This window comes from Microtus ochrogaster, chromosome 7 (assembly GCF_000317375.1).
Source record: "Microtus ochrogaster isolate Prairie Vole_2 chromosome 7, MicOch1.0, whole genome shotgun sequence".
NCBI classification, from domain to species: domain Eukaryota; kingdom Metazoa; phylum Chordata; class Mammalia; order Rodentia; family Cricetidae; genus Microtus; species Microtus ochrogaster.
This window is the reverse complement of record NC_022014.1, coordinates 46781197-46801942: the sequence shown is the minus strand read 5'-3', so window position 1 is coordinate 46801942 and position 20746 is coordinate 46781197. Positions and strand designations below refer to the sequence as shown.

General features: G+C 44.7%; 1 protein-coding gene across 1 annotated transcript; it reads right to left on the bottom strand.

Moving 5' to 3' along the window:
- Window positions 1–6089: 6089 nt before the first annotated feature.
- Ube2b (ubiquitin conjugating enzyme E2 B) lies at window positions 6090–20105 on the bottom strand. The gene is made up of 6 exons (XM_005350111.3): window positions 19667–20105; window positions 17404–17484; window positions 15042–15067; window positions 11529–11618; window positions 8688–8776; window positions 6090–7339 (listed from the first exon to the last, which is right to left on the bottom strand). The coding sequence occupies exons 1-6, from the start codon at window positions 19708–19710 to the stop codon at window positions 7211–7213; spliced, it is 459 nt and encodes a 152-aa protein (XP_005350168.1). The 5' UTR covers window positions 19711–20105; the 3' UTR covers window positions 6090–7210.
- Between the last annotated feature and the right edge of the window lie 641 nt (window positions 20106–20746).

Sequence of the window (20746 nt, the reverse complement as noted above, 5' to 3'; positions counted from 1 at the left end):
AGGGCTTAGAAAGTCCTTCTCTGTGGCCTTCCAACCTCAGTTGCCTGGGGGGACATCACCATGGTCACTATTAGGGGTTGAAGACCCATCTCGGTCCTTCTCTGGTTTAAAACTGTTATTTTTCTTTCGAGACAGTGATTCTCTGTATAGCCCTGGCTGGCCTGGAACTCACCATATAGACCAGGCTGGCCTCAAACTCACAGAGATCCACTTGCCTCTGCCTCCCGAATGCTGGGATTAAAGGCATGTGCCACTGCTGCCTGGCTTAAATTTTTTTATTTTATGTGTATGGGTATTTTGTCTGCATGTATGTCTGTATACCACTTGCATGACTGGTGATCTTGGAGGTCAGAAGAGGGTGCTGGATCCCTGGATCCAATCTCCTGGAATTGGAGTTACAGACAGATGTGAGCCATCATTGTGGGTGCTGGGAATTGAACCCAGGTCCTCTGGAAGAGCAGCAAGTTCTCTTAACCACTGAGCCAGCCCTACTTCCCTTTAGGGGCAATTAAGAGGTCCTCCTTATGCTGTGTGGGGCTGGTGACATAACAGCTTTGCTGTTAAAACCGACATCAAAATGTGTTCCTCTTGGGCTGTATTCTCTTCAGGCTGACCATTTTTGAGTCTTGCTATATGGCCTGGTATTCCATCTGCCTTAGCCTTCCATGAAGTAGGGAGACACATGCGATTCCTAAAAGGTCCATTCGGTTCTCCACAGTGAGTGTGACCGCAGACATGTCCCATTGCCAGTGCCCTTGGTGGGGACATCTGGCAAATCGGACTCCCCTTATTGAAGGACTTTGTGAAACCACGTTTGCACATGCCTGGCATGTGTCACTGCTTCCGTCCTGTCCTGGGTTTCCATTGAGGACAAGCTGGAACATGTTGGAACCAAAGCTTTTGACAAACTTGGGCTCACACTAAAAAAAAAAGCAAGTTTCCACAGAGGCCCTGCTCTCCCACCTCATCCCAGGGCTGCAAGAGAAAGAACCTTTCTCTGGAGAGACAGTAGCATGCACGTATGTGGCCTCAGATACTTGAGAGGTGAGACGGACAAACGGCGGGTGGTACTGAGCAAGAGGCCAACAACCAAATACAAACCCCGGGAAGTGGCAGACCGTGGCTAAAGCTCTCTGGTGGCCACTTGCAGCCTCCAGCTCCTAACTTAGGCTTCTTGAGACCAGAAAGTCTGGGGTTTGAGCTCCTGCCCTGCAGCATGCACTGCCTGAGACAGGAGGCCTGTCCCACACAGTGCTGCAAAACACCACATTCCCCGTCACTCTGGCTAGAGTTCTGGGCTGACCCGACTGTTCAACCACCGGCTTTCAGTATCTCAGGTGTTATGTTGGTGATTTGTGTTTCTCGCTCTTCTTTGTATTGATCTTTAGAACTTGTTAAATTTTGTTGTTGTTGTACTGAGTTGGAGCCCCACTACATAGCCCAGGCTGGCTTGGGACTTGCTATATAGACCAGGCTGGCCTCAGAGAGATGTCTGCCTCTGCCTTCTGCGTGCTGGGATTACAGGTAGGTGTGCACCTTGGACCCCCCAAAATCCTCTGCTGTCTTCTGTTTCCTGTAAAGGCCTGCGCCTGCAGAGGCTAGCTGCAAAGTAAGCGATCCTCACTGTCCTTTGGTATTGCGTGTTGCTGCTCTTATCACCAGATCCTTGATGCTGGCTGTGGCAACTTCTCAAGCTGTTCCATGCTGAAGATTCAGTTTGCAAAAGAAATTATGTGGTTGGGAATGAGTGCCAGCCTAAACTGTATGAAGCCCTGGGTCCATCCCCACCAATGTGTAAACCAGGTGTGGTGGTGCACACCTATAATTCTAGCACTTAGGAGAGGAGGGCAAGAGGAACAGACATTTACGGTCATCCTTGACTATATACTAAGTTCAAGGCCAGTCTGTGCTATCTAAGACTGTCTCAAAAAGCAACAAAACCCGCCAGGCGGTGGTGGCGCACGCCTTGAATCCCAGCACTCGGGAGGCAGAGGCAGGCGGATCTCTGTGAGTTCGAGACCAGCCTGGTCTACAAGAGCTAGTTCCAGGACAGGCTCCAAAACCACAGAGAAACCCTGTCTCGAAAAACCAAAAAAAAAAAAAAAGAAAGGTGCCAGAAAGATGGCTCAGTGGTTAAGAGCACTGGCTGCTCTTTCAGAGGTCCTGGATCAATTCCCAGCACTCACATGGTGTACTGTTAACTGTAACTCCAGTTCAAGGGGGCTCTGATGATCCCTTCTTGACCTCTGCAGGTATCAGTTGCACAGGCATTACAAAAACATCTGTGCAGGCAAAATACCCATACATAATGCATCATGATGGCACCGGCTATTACTGGCACTTGGAAGTTTGAGGCAGGAGGATTCTAACTCTGAGGCTATCTTGGACTATATAGAGTTCTAGGTGTGCCTGGTCTGTAGAAGACTGTTCCTAGCACACACAACCCAATAAATGTGTGATAACAAAGCCAGGAGTGAGCATTTTGCCATCAACCCCCAAGCATCAGTGTTGGTCATGCTTGTGCCGCTGGCTTGCAGAGGACCCCATGGAAGAGGCCTCTCTCTAAAGGAAGCCCTTCAGTTCTCATTCTGCCTGATACCACATCTTTGTGTGCACACACGGGAACATTTCCAGGACAAGGCTGGACACAGCTCAGCAGGATGACAGCTTTTCTTCTTTGTTTAGTTTTTTTGAGATAGGGTTTTTGTGTAGCTTTTACTGTCCTGGAACTTGCTCTGCAGACCAGACTGGCCTTGAGCTCAGAGATCTGCCTGGCTCTCTCTCCCAAAGGACAGTGATGACAGATGCATGTAGCTGGAGCTGGTGACCTGTAGCTCCGTAGTCTCTGCCAGTGTGTGAGTTATCAGGTCAAGCAAACACATCTTTTTCTATGGAAAGGGAGAGTATCTCGCAGGCTTGGAATGAGGTGGTAGGTGAGGGGTTTCCTGTTCCTTGTTTTCTCTGAACCAACTGTTACAAAACTTCCAATTATGTTTTCTAAAACTGACTTTATACGGACCAGCCAGAGCTCCAAGTGTCTTTATCTGACATTCTTTAGGAGCGCCACTGTGCCAATTCAGCTGGTGGGCAGTGGTATTCTTGGCCAAAGACCTTGTTTATAAAGGAGCAACTTTCTCCTCTGGGCTTCAGAAAGGCGGCAGGCGTGGGAGAGCCTTTGCTCCTCAGAGTTCTGCTGAAACAGCAATGTCTTCCTTCCGGCAGCTTTGAAGACACAGCGACATCCTCCTCAGATGCTAAGGATGGTGACTAGTGAGCTCACAGACAGGCTCTGATCCATAGCTGAGGGATTCACTTCCATCTAAGCCATGCAGCATAGTGTGTGGGGGTGGCTGGGGATCAAACCCAGATCTGTGTACTTGCTCCAGCAGATGCTCTACCACTGAGCCACACACCCAGCCCAGAGGTGTGGTGTTGTGACCATGTAAGTTCTTTCTCTAGTAAGCTCGGCTACCTGCTCTCAGCAAGTCACTGTCTGGTAAGTGCCAGAGCGTCAGTTATGTAATAAATGGCAGTTAAGTTCATCCAAGTCTGAACCTTCTGTATACCAGGGAGGGTGCCTGGAGCGAATGCTGAACTGTGTGTGGACTGCTGACACACCCATTTGTAGAAGACACAACTAAAATCAATTCCCTGGCTATCCTACGAGCAGAAGCAGCTTTAAAACCTCAAGGCTTCACTATTTTTCAGTTATTGTAATGATGTGAAGAATTTACTAAAAATGGCACTTGTCTTCAGTGATGTCTTCTTTCCTCAAAGGGTAGAGGTGGAGGAAAGGCCAGTCTTTTCAGTCACATGACTTCTGGGATCTTTGCTGTCATATACTGACTGGGACAGAAAATTATCTTTACTGGTAGATAGGAGCTCATTTTCTCCCTAACTGGATGGGAACTAAGCTTAACCCTGGCACAAGTTTCTCTCCTACAATTTTGCCCAACTTCTACAGCTTGAACTACTCGATTTCTATTCACACATCTAACCCACGTGACACATCCCATGGCTGGACACAATAGAAAGAATTGTGAGCCACACTGTCTGCTCCCAAACTTAGGAAAACTGAAACACCAAAGCATCCCAGGGCTAGGTAATACAGAGTTCATGGATAGAATACTTGCCTAGCATGCCCGAGGCCATTTTGATTCCCAGTACCTCAAAATTTGAGTTCAGATGATTCTTTCTGGAGACAGGGTCTCTGTGTAGCCCGGATAGCCTCAAACTCATGGTAATGATCCTGCCTCAGTCTCCCAAATATTGAGCTATATACCCGTGTTCTTTTAAATCATGTGTGTATCTGTGTCCACGAGTGGTGGTGCCCACAGGTCAGAGGCTTCAGGACCCCTCAAGTTACAGGTGAGCTACCTGGCATGGGTACCAGGAACTGAACTCAAGTCCTCTTCAAGAGCAGTGTGTTCTCTAACACTGGGCCACCTCTCCAGCCTCCGGTGTGCCACTCATTCGTATAGTGCTCATCTGGCACTCAAGGACCCCGGTTCACACTGAGTAGGTGGGCATTTCGTTTACTGAGCACAGACAGACCATTACTCTCAGCTTTATTACTTCCCACCCATGAGTTTGTTTACATCAGTCCTCAGACCTTAACCTGATTTTTTTGTGTTTGTGTGTGAGAGCACATGTACCAGGTTGTGGCTAGAGGTCAGAGGACAGTTTGTGGAAGTCAGTTCTCTTTCTGGGGTCCCTGAGATCTGACTCTGGCTTGGCATCAAGCACCTTCACCCCCTGAGCAATCGCACAGCCAGCCTCTGGAAGGTATTTATATGAATGGAACCATTTTGTTGTGAAGGGGCTAAGCTTGAGGAGCTCCAGACAAGGGGATTTCCTGGAGGGGTAAACAGTTCATTGAGAAATTGGTTCTTCATAGAGAGACCAGGTAAGTTTCTCTAGCTAGACTTTTGACATGGGGTATGTGTATGAAGGTAGGAAATGACAAGGAAAACTTTCCACTGCGAAGTCTCTGTGTAACTCTTTATCAAGTATTTCCCCACAAGTGAAATTCCCCTGGATTTTCCTTAATGGTTCCAGAGTCAAACTCCTCCAACAACAGCTCATTTTCAGCTGCTGACCTGAATGAGACACCTCATCTCTGTGTACTTAGGTCCCTGACCTGTAATGAAACGGAAGTTCAGGAACAGTGCCATAGGGACTGTTCTCTGCCAGCCATTATTGGACATCCACATCACAAGTGCACCTAAAACCCTATGCAAATCTACATCAGTAGTAGTTCTAGCTCCTTGCTGTACAAACATATCTAGAGAGTAAAAACAAACATTTCTGTATGGTAAAGGCTTATCAGCCTGGCCATGGTGGCACACGCCTCTGATTCCATCACTTAGGAGGCAGAGGCAGGTGGATCTCTGTGAGTTCGAGGCCAGCCTGGTTTCCAGAGAGAGTTCCAGGACAGGCTCCAAAGCCACACAGGCTCCTGGTCTTGAAAAACAAAACAAAACCAAAACCCTGCAGTGCTGACACAGTATCCAGGACAGTTTAGCTCAACAGGAGGATCCCTCATGCTACTGCTTATTTACAGTCTGGTCACTGGAGGAAAGAATTTGTTTTAGAGCTAAATGGCAGAATTATCACACGTGGGGTGGCCTGGAACTCACTGTGCAGACCAGGCTCAAACCCATGATCCCTCCCCTCCCCCACCTCCTGAGTATATGTGCCACTACACTCTGCTTAATAGCTTGACATTCTTCTGTATTAATTTTAATCATGAGCTTTGGATCCTCCTGGAGCTGGAGTTACAGGCAGCTCGGAACTGTCTGAAGTGGGTGCAGGAAAATGAGCTAGGATTCTTGAGGAAACAGTACATGATATTAACCACTGAACCATCAGCCCCACGGAGGAGTAACTTCTAAAGGGAAGAACCAGTTCTTAACCATCCCCGTTTTAAACTTTGCTCGTGAACAGAAGACTTGGTCATTCTGCAGCCCAATTTTCCAACAGAGAGGTTACCAGAGCACATCTCTAGAAGGCTGGTATGGATAACAAGAAACTCAGGCTCACTGCAATAGCTGTTTCAACTACTAGAGAGACTACACAAGTGGTTCAACAGAATTTACTTGTATATTTTCCATTTTCTATACTATTTGAAGGCATAGGATAGCTTTGTATTAGCTTTCTACAATACTGTGTTTTAAATCTATCCAGTAAACTAAGATGCAGTACAACTTGTATACAACTGAGGAGGTGAGAAGCAACTCGGCAGGCCCTGGTGCTCAACAGTTCCAGAATAAACAGGTAGCGCGCAGCTGCATTAAAAGGTAGTTTGCAAATATTCAAGTTACACCAATATTCTTTCCAAATCTCTGCCTTGCTCAAACCAACGCAACCGGCCATTGTTAATACTGCGGCCCGGCGTTTGGTAAATGGTGATGGCTTTACTTTCTTAATCAAAAGCCTGTGAAGGTGCTGCCACACTGCAGAGAACGTCAGCTCTGCTCGTGGGCGAGTGCCAATTGTGAAGTCACAATAGGTACAGTTTAACATGAGAAATGCACGTTAACAAGTGGCCCAAATACAGAGCTGGACAGAATCAGACCAGTAAGTCTATAATTAGTTAACTGAACTAACAGAAGTACATTCAAAATAAAGCCGGAGATCAGAATTGGTTTTAGAATCAAATTTGCAGACTTTCTTGATAAAATAGAAGTATGATCTTCTGCAGTTGGAAATGAAGCTCTCAACTGGTGGAGAGCTAGAGACTTCTCAGTCCCTCCTGCACAGATAAGGAAACAAGTGACAAAGTCTCTTGCACTGAAGTTATGTATTTTAACAGCTTTACATGTAATATTCATATATAAAAAACTTTAAGTGCTTTTCTCCAATTTAAAAATCTAAAGAATTCAAAAATAAGGCATTCAATATTTGAAAAAAGTACAGATTTACAAAATGTGTATATTCTGTCATGAAAACTCCACACCAACATTATACACTTGGAAAAAAATACAAACAGGATATATTACAAATTTATGCAGCAATAACTTAGTTCACACCATGCAATAAAAAGTACATTAATCAAGATACACAAGCTTTTGTAGGTTCTAAACTGAAGGACTTTTTCTTTTTTCTTTGCAGAATTCTTAAAACCCGTGGCACTTAAAACTGGCTAGCCTTTCTACTGGGAGGTAAATTATACACAACAACGATGAAAGATGAACAGACCAGGTGTCTATTATGAGTCATTCCAGCTTTGCTCAACAATGGCCGAAACTCTCTTCTCATACTCCCGCTTGTTTTCCTGATAAAGCTGTGCTGCTTGGCTATTCGCTGGACTATTTGGATTCGGTTCATCCAACAGAGACTAAAAGAAAGAAGAGAATGCTTTTCAGTTATGTGTTACATTAATAGGGATCAGATGAGGACAAAAAATTATTCAAAACAGAATTATTTGGAAGTTCCTAAGCCATCTTTTAGGCCTCAAAGCCATGAGAAATGGCATGAAACAGGTTTCTGCTACTCAAGAACATAAGCTTCCAAAACATCTCCCAGTGCCTTGAGACCTCCCATTTCAAGGAAATCAGCCAAGTACAATATTCATTAGCATATAAGAACTTCCTCACCAGGAAATAAACTACAACACCCGTAATACCTTAGTAACTGTTATTTTCATTATTTGTTTTTGGGTGTTGTTCAGGTCTCCAGCTTACTAGGTGCTTTACTCCTAACCACACCCCCCAGGCCTAAACATTACTGTGGACACTCAGCAAATCTGTAGGCAAGCCTTGTTCCTTTGATAAATGAAACACACTTAGCAAGAAGGGAATAGAATAGTAAAGGTGACCACAGTGGGAAGGGAAGAGCAGAGAGTAATAAGCAACTTAAGGTAATGGTTGCTCTTCTATGTAGAATATACCTTTAAATACATGGAACATGGAAACAGAAGTGGATTATGGTGGACGGCTGTGGGGGGAGGAGGATACAACATACAGGGATGGGACAGAAGGACAGAGGGTAAGCAGGACAGACAGGTAGTAGGGAAGTAGGTATGAACACGGGTCAATGAAACATCATAATGATGTTCTCTAGAGATGAGAACTAACAGTAGAGGAAAAGGCTCAGGAAGATGGACATAAATCGAAAGATCTTTTGTTCCCCTCAAATCAGCACAGCTACAACAGCCTCCCCAGACTCACTGGTCAACAGCTACTGCCCTTTTTACAGACTTTCCTGGATGGGACAAAACAGGCCACAGTTCTTTGATTTGGCAGTTCCTAGAGGTCCCTGTGGTTTTCTAAGCAATCACCTTTACTCCTCCCGCCCCAAGATACTATGTGGGCATGAGTAAGTCTGACCTGTGACAATGTGTAGCATGATTAAGAACAGGTTGTGACTAGGTACGGTGGCACATAAGCCTGTACCTGCAGCACTCAGGAAGAGAGGCCGGAGGATCAGAGGTTAAAAGTCATCCATGGGTCGGTCAGCCTAGGCAACAAGAGACACCACCACCGCCAGAGCAAACAAGCTGTGGATTAGACCTCATATGTCAACTAAGCAAAGTGCAGAACAGTCCAGGCCCTTGTCTGAGTGCTGCATTAGATCCTGGGCGCAGGGTGGTGGTTTGCTTCCTTGGTTGTTAGTCTGCTCTAAGTAATTGGTTGTGTCTCCACAGACTGTGCAGAGGTTGTGATGCTTCTGCAACACACACTTACCTGAATTGAAGTTAAGATGGAAGAGACATCATATGTGGGACTCCATCGGTTCTGCAGAATATCTAAACATATGCTACCATCAGCATACACTGCAAAGACAACACTCAAGTTAGTTACCACTGACTCATCCTAGTTAAGAGAACTTGTCAGCAAACACAAAACCGGACCAAGTCATAAGCTCTGAACATCAGGGAGTAACCAAAACTCTTCTGTCTTATAGGAAAATGTGTTCTGAAGTTATGTTATTATCTGGCTCACTTCAGAAGGCCGAGGGAGAGATTTTTCTCAAAGCACAATATACACAAATCACTTCATTTCAGGTCCAAGGCTGTAGCTCAGTGGTCAAGTGCCTGTTTCACAGGTACAGAGCCTGGGTTCACTAGCCAGCACCAACACAAAACTACCCCACCCTTCTTAAGTCTCAAACAGAGTTCTTTAAAAACCCCACTCCTGGAGAGTATTCTCAGAAGATTACCAAAAATACCTAAAAGATTTATTTGTAGGATGTTCACAATTACATTATCTATGAGAGAAAAACAGTAAATTCCCTTGTGGTACAAAAAATGGTCTGGCCAAACAACAGCACAGCTGCCTGGAGGTGGAGCATTTTACAGTCATGGGACAAAGTCCTGGGTTAGGTTTCTGGCATCGTCAGAATAGTAAATGATGACACACGCATGGAACATTACTACTAGTACAGTCATCATAAACGGCATCTATATTGTGTTTGTCATGAAAACAATGGGTTTTTGTTTATAGACAGGTTCTTACTAAGTAGGCCTGGTTGGCCTTGAACTCACAGAGATTGACCTGTGAATTGGCCTGAAGAAAAAAAAACTTAAAAATTACATCCAGTAGTTCCACATTTTGGTTTTTAAAAAAGTATATAAGTACCTTCACTTAGAGTAAATGAAGTATCAAGTATTTGTAAAATTATGTCAAATTATTAGCAGCTAAGACTGATAACTGACCTTTACTCTTGCTTGTAATACACCTCATCCCCCAACCCCTGGTCACACACAAGTAGAAGGCAGCGGTAGCAGGAAGTTAACCAAAAAACTTTTAACCACCTGGGATATACTTTCTACCCTCTTAGGTCAATGTTACAGATACTGCCAATGTACGGGATTTCATTCTTTTAGAAGAGTCTCATGTAGCCCAGGCCTGCTATGGAGCCTAGGAGAGCAGTGAGCTTCTGATCCTCCTGCCTCTCTCTATCTCCCAAGTGTTGAGATTATAAGCATGTTCTACTACTCCTGGCAGTATTGCCAAACTGAAATACCCCAGTGACCACAATATTCTCTATAGCAACAGGGTTAAGGAGTGTGAGTGTGTATGTGTTTGTGTGTGTGCGCCTGCCTTTCCTCAGGGCTCCATCCTAGGGCTTCTCTTCTATCCCCATTATTAATCTCTGGGTAATCATATCTACTCTCCTGGCCTCACCTTGTTCTCTGTGTACTCAGTATTACTAACGGTTAAACTCAGTCCAGATGCTTCTCATCAGCTCTATAGAAGCAAATGTCATACTCAGAACAACATTTGATAATTTTAAAGTTTTGAACTAGTTTTGATTTTTTTAAGATGCCAAAAGAAAACTTGAATCCAAATGTCCATCAACTGATTAACAGGTAAACAGAATATATCTAAATAGTAAAATAGTAAAACATTATTCAAGCAACAGAGACAAATGACAGCTCAAAGGCTGGGGATACAGTTGAACCACAACAGACAAAAGGTTTATGTAGATGAAAAGTAAGTAAGGGTCATGTGTTAAGAATTCATTAACACAAAACATTCAGACTGTTATCTCAAAAGAAAAAGGAAAGCTGGTCATTTTGATGGTTTTATTGTGCCTGTGACTATACTAAAACTCCACTGAATTGTGTAATTAAAATGGACAAGTAGGCTGGGTGTGGTGGTGCACACCTTTAATACTAGCACTAAGGTGGATCTCTGAATTCAAGACCAAGCCTGATCTACAAAAAAAGGTCCTGTCTTGAAAAACCAAATAAATAAATAATAAATAAAAACGGGCAAATAGAATGGCAAACACTGTATGTATATCTGTCTGTCTGTCAACCCAGGACTGGAGATGTAGCTTAGTCTGTAGAGTGCTTGCCTACTGTGTAAACTTGGGAGTTTGATCCCTAGTACCACTTAAACTGGGTGTGGTGGCATCTGTTATGTGAGCACTCAGACCTGCAACCAGTAGATCCTTGAGTTCCAAGTCATCCTTGAATATATACATCAAAATGAAGGCCAGCGTGGCTATGAGATCCCATCATTTATCATTTTACTCATTTGAGTGTGCACACGCAGAAATGAGTGTTCATCAAGTAACATGTGTGGAGGTCAGAAGATCTCTCTATCACGGGAGTCCTGGGGATTGAACTCAGGCTGGCAGACTTGATGGCAAGGTACCCTTACCCACTGAGACATTTTGAAGGCCTTAAAATCTGTATTTTTATTTTGGAAGACAGAGTCTCACTGAAGTCCAGGCTGACTGTGAAGTTGCTAAGTAGCTAAGGATGGCCTTGAACTCCTGATTGCCCACCCTCTGGCTTGAATGTGATGTTTTCAGAAGCCAAATTTCAGGGGAAGTTTATGTTCTTTAAGCAAATAGATGTTTATTACTTTTAATTCAGATGTTATTAAAATTACTTTACCTCAGACATGGAACCTTGTTAGGATTCTAGCAACAAAACTGTGGCTAACACGGGCATGGAAGCAGTATCTGAAAACAGGTTCTAACTCTAAGAATAAGCTATACCCACGGGGAGGGACAAACCCTCCAGCACCCTTTTCCCATCACTGAAAAAATTCTAAGAAGCTGCTACTTACCATTTGGATGAAACATTTTGGATAAAAACCTAACGGTTGGTGGTTTATTTGGATATTCTTCAGAAAATTCTATTACTAGTTTAAAGGTACCTAGGTAGAAAACAAACCAAATTACAGTAAAGACAAACATTACTTTTAAATAAATCTTAATTCCATATCAGATTTTGCACAACCACACATTAGCTGGAGAACTCTTAGCATATAAAACATCTAACGTACTTCTGTGTTAGACTGTGGACAAGCGATGCTGGCAAGCACTTGGAGGACATGCATTTTCATGGGCTACTACAGAAGTGTGGAAGTGGTAATGGTCACATTTAGCTGACTGATTGGGGGTGCATGATTTGTGTGTGCAGATGGGCATCGCACCAGGGTATGTGTGTGTGGAGGTCAGAGGCCAAATTTGTTCTGAAGTTAGTTCTTTCTTCCCACCTAAGTAGCCGAGGATGGCCTTGAATTCCTGACTGGCCACTCTCTGGGAGTAAACTCAGGTTGTCAGTTTGTGGGGCCAACTCCTTTACCCTCTGAGCTATCTCACCAGTCCCGAATGTCTTATTTTTGAAAGGCTACTTACTGGGCCAACTACTAAAATTTTAAAAATTCACACTTAAGGAACTAGAAAGTTTACAGCTTAAAAGGAGGGTGCCAAAGGATTCTGAGAGCTGATTACCAACTGCAAAGGACAGCTTAGGCCTGGCTGCTGATAGGAAAGGTACTTCTAGCTTCTTTTTTTGAACATGCTAAAAACAAACTGGCTAGTTTACATCTTTACTCCTCATAGATTGGAACACAATCTCCATTTCGTTACTTTTTGTTTTGCGGTTGGCTGGAAATTTAGGTTAGAGACTAAAGATAGAAAGAAGTCAAATAAAGCCTTATTTCTTATGTGCACATATATTAATAGGGGTAACTGAGACAGTTAATAAAGCTAGCCTTAACTACTATGCTGAGGATCAAACCAAAGGCCTCATATATATCTCAAGCATATACTCTTCACTGACCTACACCTCCAGCCCTTACATATTTGAAGTTTACATTTTAATTTTTGCAATTTATAAAAACAGCTGGACCATATACAATCTCAAGCACAAGTATGGGATAGTTAATCTTAAGGTTTTGGTCTCAAGACCACTCATCAGTATTAATCCCACTATGGGCAAGGAGTGAATTCATGAAACTGAGGTGAACAGAACAGCATTCACTATGATAACTCACCATGGCAACAGATAAAAGAACTCTAAGAGCCAGACAGTACCAAGTGGTAGACAAATTAGAAAACATTTGGTTTAATTATTACCACTTTCTGATTTCTAAAATTTGGTGGTTTTTTTTTTTTTTTTTTTTTTGAGACAGGGTTTCTCTGTATAACAGTCCTGGAACTCAACCCTGGAGACCAGGTTGGTCTCAAACTCATACTCATCTGTCTCTGGTTCCTGAGCACTGGGATTGAAGACATGCATCACTACTGCCCAACTAAATGTTGTTTTTAAAAGCAGCATTTAATTAAAATAGTAACTGTAAAAATCTCTGAGATGTAAACAACCAGATCTTGTGTTTCTGCATAGACTGCCTCCAATAAGCCACTGGTGATACCTACTGGAGGTTGGACTAGAAACTGTGATTTGACAGTTGGGGACATGGCTCAGCGACAGAACCCTTGTCTAGTGAGCAGATTCAAGCCTGGGTGGGTGGGGTGCATGGGAAATACTGTAACCCTGGCTACACAGACAGCTGAGACAAGAGGACTTCAAGTTCTAGGCCAGCCTGAACAATTCTGCAGTACCTTGTCTCAACACAGAATGGGGTTGGAATAATGTCAGCTCAGTGACAAGAGCTAGCCTGACACACCTGGAGGGCCATTCTTAAGCTATCAAAACAGTAACTCAGAAAATCCTACAATTCATCAAAAAGAACTGAGCCTTACAATTAACCTAAATATACTTACAGACATGCTAAATAACATACTTTTAACATGCTAGTGATAGGTACATCATTATTTTTACATTTCTCTTTAAGACTTGGTTTAAAGAAGACAGCTGGGTTCTCTTATCTAAATACAATCTGTTGCAATCTATTTTTTGATTGTAGCATAGTACATAAGAAAATCTGGCCTCATACAATATGTGATTTTTATAGCCCCTTTAGACTGGTTTGCTATTGCATAAGATTTTTTTTTAAACGTTCGTTGCAATGAACCACCTACAATCTTATCAATAAACATTCTGTACTCAATTACACTAAGCTCTTTTGTACTTTGGATAAAGTTTTGGTTTTGTCAATCTTTGACAATGCTAGAGACTAGACCCAAGACCCAAGGCCATGGCAGCCACACTCCACCACCCAGCTACTTCTCCAGGTCTGTCAGTCATCCTTTCAAGTAAGCATGTTTCACGAACACACCAGCAGCCCAAGCTGTGACTGACTCAACTGCAGAAGTGGTTCTGTCATGTGCTGTCATCATGCACAACATCAAGGAGCAGACCGAGAGGTCACCAGCAACTCCCACTGTCACCAAGACATTTTACCATACAAAGAACACAGCGACTGTTACAATAGTGTGGGCCAAGGTCTCAACTTGCTCTTAGATGCTCAATTATTTAGGTACAGCTCTAGCTCAAACTGTTTCTATATCAGCAATGCAAAGGTCAACAATTAGTATTAAGATGGTCACAGAATCCTCCTGAAAGAGGACTCAAGACACCAGAAAGGGTTTGTGGATTGAACGCAACTGAGACATCCTGAGATAGCTTAAAAACAAAAACAGCTGCTACAGTCACTTGATACCTCCTTGGATTTCTTATCCCTACCTAGAAATAAGTATGGCAGTGTGGCACATATCTCTAACACATGCATACATATTTAGTAAGAAAGAGGACAATCCCGGCACTTAGAAGGCAGAGGCAGGGGGATTTTCTCTGAGTCCCAGTCACCAGAAGGGGCTACAGTGAGATCCATCTCAAATACAGATCTAGATTATTTTACAGTACTTCTGTCTAAGACTTATGCCTAGATCGGCCCTATTGTTCTTCAACAGGCAATATTTCAAAGTCCAAGTACTTGTTTATTAGACTTTCAGGTTATTCCCTGACAAATAGTTCACAGCCATTATTCTTGTCAAATAAGTTAATAGGATAAATTATGAAGTCACTTTGATAATTACAGCAAAGCTGTTAATTTTTTAAGATCTACTTTAATTAGAGAAAATCTGTAAGTACCTGCTTAAAATCAATTTAATAAATGTAATTTTGATTACAGATTTGAACCATTCTCCCCCATTTCCTGGCTCCTGTTAGATATAACCAACTTGCAAAAGACTGCAGAATGCTTTGGGTGTTACACGCGCTAAGTAGTGAAGCTTGGAGCTACTGGTAACTATGGATTCAGGAGTTGGGGAGAGCTTGGCAGTGGAGTGCTTGCTTAGAACACTAAAGGCTTCAAATAGGTGTGTTGGTATTCGAATCCCTGACTTAAAAGCACCCATTTAATATCATAAAATAATTAACAATTACTCACCATCTTCAAAGGGTGTCCCTTCTGGTCTGAAAACAAGAAGATTTCTGATTAAAAGACATTTTTTACTCTGCCTTTTCTGTCTTCAAGGAGGGGAAGAATAAACTGGGAAACTAGAAAAGGCTGTAGTCATCCTGCTACCCAGAGAGTTGTACACACACCTAGGCCAACGTACAGCCTCAGCTTTTTACTGACAAGAGAGAGCAGAAATAACTTTTAATGTTCAAGTTTCTTCTCCCCAAAGGATAATTTTACTCAACAAACTTGTCTATGATTTTGCTGCAAAATTGGGTCGTGGAGGCACATACCTTTAATCCCAGCAGAGAGGCAGGTCTCTGAGTCCGAGGCCAGCCTGGTCTACAGAATAAGTTCTGGGACAGCTAGGCTGTTACACAGAGAAACCCTGTCTTGAAAAACCCCAAACCAAAACAACAGTATACAAGTGGGCATGATGCCATACACTTATAATCCCAGATACTCAAGAGCCTGAAGCAGGAGGATGTCAAGTTTGAGGTCTGCCTGGCATACAAAGGGAGAATTAGACCAGCCTGAGCAACCTGGTAATACCCTGTCTCAAACTAAAATTTTAAAAAGGGATGGTGTAACACACACAGAGAAAAAAACTGGGTATCATGGTCAGGTCAGGCTGGCCTGACCCTGAAGCAATGCCCCTGCCTCAGACTCCTAAGTGCTAGGATTTATAAGTATGAGCCAGTACACCTAACTATTTTGATTTTCTTGACATAAGGTCTTGTTATGGGCTCTTAATTTGTGATCCTACTGACTGTCTTCCAAGGGGTATGATTACAGATGGCTGAATCCAGGGCTTCAAGAATGCTGGACAAGCACTCCACCAACTGAGCTACATTCCCAGTCTCCCATCACTAAGATGGCTCAGTGATTAAGAGTATTTGAAACTCTTACAGGAGTTTGGTTCCCAGCACCCATTCAGGCAGCTCATAACTAACTACAGCTTCAGGAGCTATGACTCCCTACCCCTGCCTGCCTGTCTTACATGGGCACCTGCTCTCCTGTACCTCACATCCCCTTAAGATCCTAGTTTTTAATCAATTACCTGGGTTGACTATAAAACCATACCACAGTCTGCTGTAGTGGCAAATTCCCACAATCCCATACATACCAACAGACACACATAATCAAAAAGGATATGCAGGGCTTGCAAGATGGTTCAGCAAGTAAAAGTGCTTGCTATGCTATCCCTGGAAGCCATGATGAAGGAACAGAAGTGACTTAATAGTTGCCATCTTACACCTTTATATTGAGTGCTGTGGGTTACAGGCACCTACACTCACTCACACAGTCATATACACAGTCACATGGTCTCTCTCACACACATACACAAAATAATAATAAATAGGAATTTAAGGATGTATTAAGTATGGTGGCCCATGCATTGGGAAGGTTGAGGTAAGAGGATTCTAAGTTTGAGGACAATCTGGGAAAGTCATGTAGATTTTCTAAACTTTTGTTTTGCTTTTTGTGAGCTGGTTCCATTACGCAGCCTGGACTTTAGTCTCCAAGTGCTGAATCAAAGGGCTGCATGCTAACCCTGTCAACAGTCCACCTCAAAATACCATTTTAAGAGTCTGAGTGTAGCTTGGCGATGGAGCGTTTGGCTGCAATGTGGAAAGTGGCCTAGTTCAATGCCACCATCATGCATGCTAACACATTCCTGCTCAGGACACAGATGATTTGTAGCTGAAACTCTTGTCACAGCAAAGGTCTCGGTATTTGATTCTAAGCCCTTTTACACCTCCAACAACATGAGCACAAACACTGAATGAGATAATTTATTTCATCTCCTTCATCACTCCATTTAATTTAAAATATTTACTTATTTTTAGTGCTGGGGATCAAACACAGGACTGTATACATGGTAGGCAAGCTTCACTTAAAGCCTTTGAACCCTAGTTTTTATCAGTTACCTGGAGTGGCTGTTAATCCGTACCATAGGCAGTACAGTGTCCTACTCCCACAATCCCAGCTACTTGAGGGCCTAATGCAAGAGATCACTGGAGCCCAGTTCAAAATCACCCTGGGCAACATTTCAACACCCTGGCTCAACTGAAAGAAAATCTCATAAAACTATATATAACAGCAAGAAGCAAAGCAATTTTATCTAACTGTCCCAGACTCAATAAAATGTTTCAGGGGTTTGGCGTACAGCATAGTGATGGAGCACTAGTAAGCAAGCACACGAGGCCCTGGGTCCAACCACAGCTTCTTAAGTGATAATGCCCCCACCCAGGAGAATTTCTACTTCAACCTCTTTCCTTAGTGCTTATGTACTTACTTTTCTCAAGGAGGCCCCACACAGCTATCCTGGATAACTAGTTCAACTCACCCAAATATAACTGCATTCCACTGCATGATGTTGTTTTCAGATGGTGCACCACTGACCCCCACAGGCGGGTCCTCTTGCAATCTGGAAATCCAGAGTGGTCATTTTCAGAGTTGAACATAAATGTCAGTGAGGTCAAATTCTACTGAACCTATTCTGAGAGGCTGGCTAGAATGACCTTGTTATTGTTGGAGTGGGAATGAACCACAACTTAAATGAGTCAACCAGGTTAATACACGCATTAATACTAAAGTGATCTCTAACTACAAAGGCCTAAGAGATCATCCCTCTTCACACAGCGAGATTTAAGATACGGGCTCTTGAAGAACTCATGTTTCCAGACTGCACTCTTAACCCACTGAGAGCTTACAATCTCAACAATAAAAACTACTGCTAGAGAACCAGCAGCTTATGTCAGGCGGTGGTGGTACACACCTTTAAATCCAGCACTTGGTAGGTGTAGGCAGAGGCAGGTATCGGGTATCTTGTGAGTTGGAGACGAGCCTGGTCTACAGAGTGAGTTCCAGGACAGCCAGGGCTACACTGACAAACCCTGTCTCGAAAAACAAAAACAACAAAACAGAGAACCTACACCTTTCCTACCATCCAAGGCTCACCAGTCCTAACCACAGAAACTGTACAACATAAAAACATAGCAAATCTCTGTATATGCTAAATGACTAAAAACCACATTCAGTGTAACTAGAAAGCAAGTTTTACTTCACACCCTGTGCTTCAGACACCGGCTTTCTAAAGAAGCCAGAAGCTCCAGCTAGCTTTTCCAGCAGCCTCTATTTTCAAGGCTGTTTGAAGGCAAAATCTATCTCTAAGACCAGGAGACTTCACCAGACGTCATCATCAAATTTTTTTAACCTGAAGATCCTTGGAAAACCACCAAAGGCAAGGTGTATTCAACTTAGAATCAAGTACAGGAATTGCAAAAATGGACAAGAGATAACAATGGATGTAACTGGGGAGTTTTATTTGCATTTCAGTCAGGGAGCTAATCAAACACAGTGACTTCAAGCCCTGGCTGACTTTTGCACCAAAAAAGGGCATCCTTGCCCGGCAGATTAAAAACAAACAAAACCTCTCCATTAAGCGCTACACCATCTTCAGGTGGTAGGGCACTTGGCAACAAAAAGTGTATTGTTTGGTCAACCTCAAGCAGATTAGGCCACTGACAGGAACTGCCTACTGCTTGACTCCCCACTTTTAAGTGGCTAAAAGCAGCAGCGAATGAATTAAACGATGAAGTTGTCAAGGGCCCAAGACAAAGGCTTCCAAACGCCTCACACGGGGCTCTATAATGGCGAAGTGAAGGTTGCTTCCTGAGCGGCAAATCTAAGTTTTTATATTACAGATTTGTCTCAATCACGGCAGGTCTGACCAGAAAACTTTAAAGAATATCTTGACGCTGGACTTGGGGTACTGTTCTGCACTAATACGTTTTCACGGAAAGAAACAACTGGAAGAGGAGGGAAGATGTCATCTTCTTCCTCCAAGCCCTGTATTTCCTAACAAACCCCTATTTTCCAAAAGGAGGCCCAGGTGGAGTATCAGATGAGCTCCCGGCTGACGGGAGGCATTTCTCCAGGCTCGGGAGGCTATAGATAGGCCTTTATTCGGCAGCCAGATCTCAGTTCCAGAAGGCACTGGCAGCCACTAGAGTGGCCATCTCTCGGCCCAGGTTTCCCGAGCCAGTTCTCAAGGTCCTTCCAGGTGGGCGGGGGCAGGGTCGGGTTTCGGGGGATGAGCTAACCACCTCCGGCCCTCGCGCGGCAGACCCCATCCTCAACGCAGCAGAAAGGGAAGGGACGTGGGGTAGGATTCACCCTAACCCCGCTCCAAACGGGAGTCCGCGGGGCGCTGGAACAAAGCTGGACTGGTCGGCCAGGCGAGGCCTGAGCCTCAGGCGGAGCTCGCTCGCACCGGCTGGGGAGGGGACGCCGCAGGGTGCAGAGGCGGGCTCGGAGGCGTCGGCATCTGGCCTTGATGGGCCTTGGGGACACGTAGGCCCAGCGATGGCCACCTTCCTACTTTGGGGGGAGGGGGAAGGCAGAAGGCAGTAGTACCGACCATCCTCACTCAAAGGGAGGCAGCAGGCGAGAGAGTGGGAACCGCCAGTAAGCCGAGGCTGCCGCGGATCCCGCAGGCCCACAGTCCGTCAGGGTCACTAAGGGGAAGATGTCCCGGATCCCCGCCCTGCAGTCCCGCGGGTTCAGGAAGGGGCCGTCATATTGGACTATAAGGCGAGGGCCCTTACCGCTTGAAATCCCGCATGAGCCTCCTACGGGCCGGGGTCGACATGCTCCGCAGCTGCCCCGCGGTCAGTCTGAAAGAAAAGAGTCCCGCTCGGCCCCCCCACCCCCCGGCGCAGCGGCCGAATCACTGTGTGTCGCCGCCGCCGCCGAGACTGCAAAAACAACCCTGCAATGACGTCTCCCTCCGCCGCCTCCAGATCCCTCCGCCCTCCGCCAGTACCACCGCGGAAAGGAGGGGGGAGGGGGCGGGGCGAGTGGGCGCGCGCGCGGCCGCGGCCCGCGCCAGGGTCCGTCTTCCGGGCTGATTTCCTGTGGGGAGCCGCGCCGAGCCCGCTCCCTGTTCACGCCGGGCGCGACGGGCCCGAGGCCGCCTGCGGCCACACGCTACCTTGCCTCTCTCCCCCCGTCGCTAGTTTCAGGTTCGGCCGGACGGGGAGAGACAGGCGCATCCGGAGCCTGAGATTTCAGGGAAGGGAGGTGGAGGTGACGTCAGGTCACGTGACCGCTGGCGGCGTTGTCAACAATCCACCCCTGAGGGGGAGGGAACGAAGTATCTAGAACCACGTGTCCCTGTGACGCCATTAAACAGGTCACGTGACGGCGTCGCCTGGCTCCTGGTTTTAGGTATAACGAGGCAGGTCGCTGAGTTTAAGAGCGAGCTGGACACCTCTAGTCGTATCTTGTTCTTTTGGCCCCAAGTACTGGAACTTTGCCGAAGGAGATGTTGTGGAAGGAGCCGCTTGCCTTCTAAGTCTTTAACACGGAACAAAAAAAAAATCTGAATTTTCTATTTCAAGTGACTTAGCAACTTTGGTACGTGGGGCAGGTGCTGAAACGGTCGCATACACTTGTTAGAATCAGCTTTGAATGCTAAGGCCAGCGCAAATGAGATGGCTTACAGGCTTTGGGACCAATAACCTGTTCCCACTAGTGGGATTTTTATACGGATATGAGCATGGACTAGATTGTCCAAGCCTTTAAAGACGGCACAGAGCTAAAGAAATTGGAATCTGAATTTGCCTGCGTTTGAGGCACAATTGTATTTTTCAAGAAATGTGGAGGTGTGATTTTAGAGCATATCA

Excerpts from the sequence above, each read along its gene's own strand:
- Ube2b (XM_005350111.3), bottom strand. The coding sequence starts at position 19,710 with ATGTCGACCCCGGCCCGTAGGAGGCTCATGCGGGATTTCAAGCG. Across the intron at positions 15,068-17,403 it reads TGGAATGCAGTTATATTTGG|ACCAGAAGGGACACCCTTTG; the intron begins GTGAGTTGAACT and ends TCTTGTTTTCAG. Across the intron at positions 7,340-8,687 it reads CCATCTTAACTTCAATTCAG|TCTCTGTTGGATGAACCGAA; the intron begins GTAAGTGTGTGT and ends TCTTTCTTTTAG.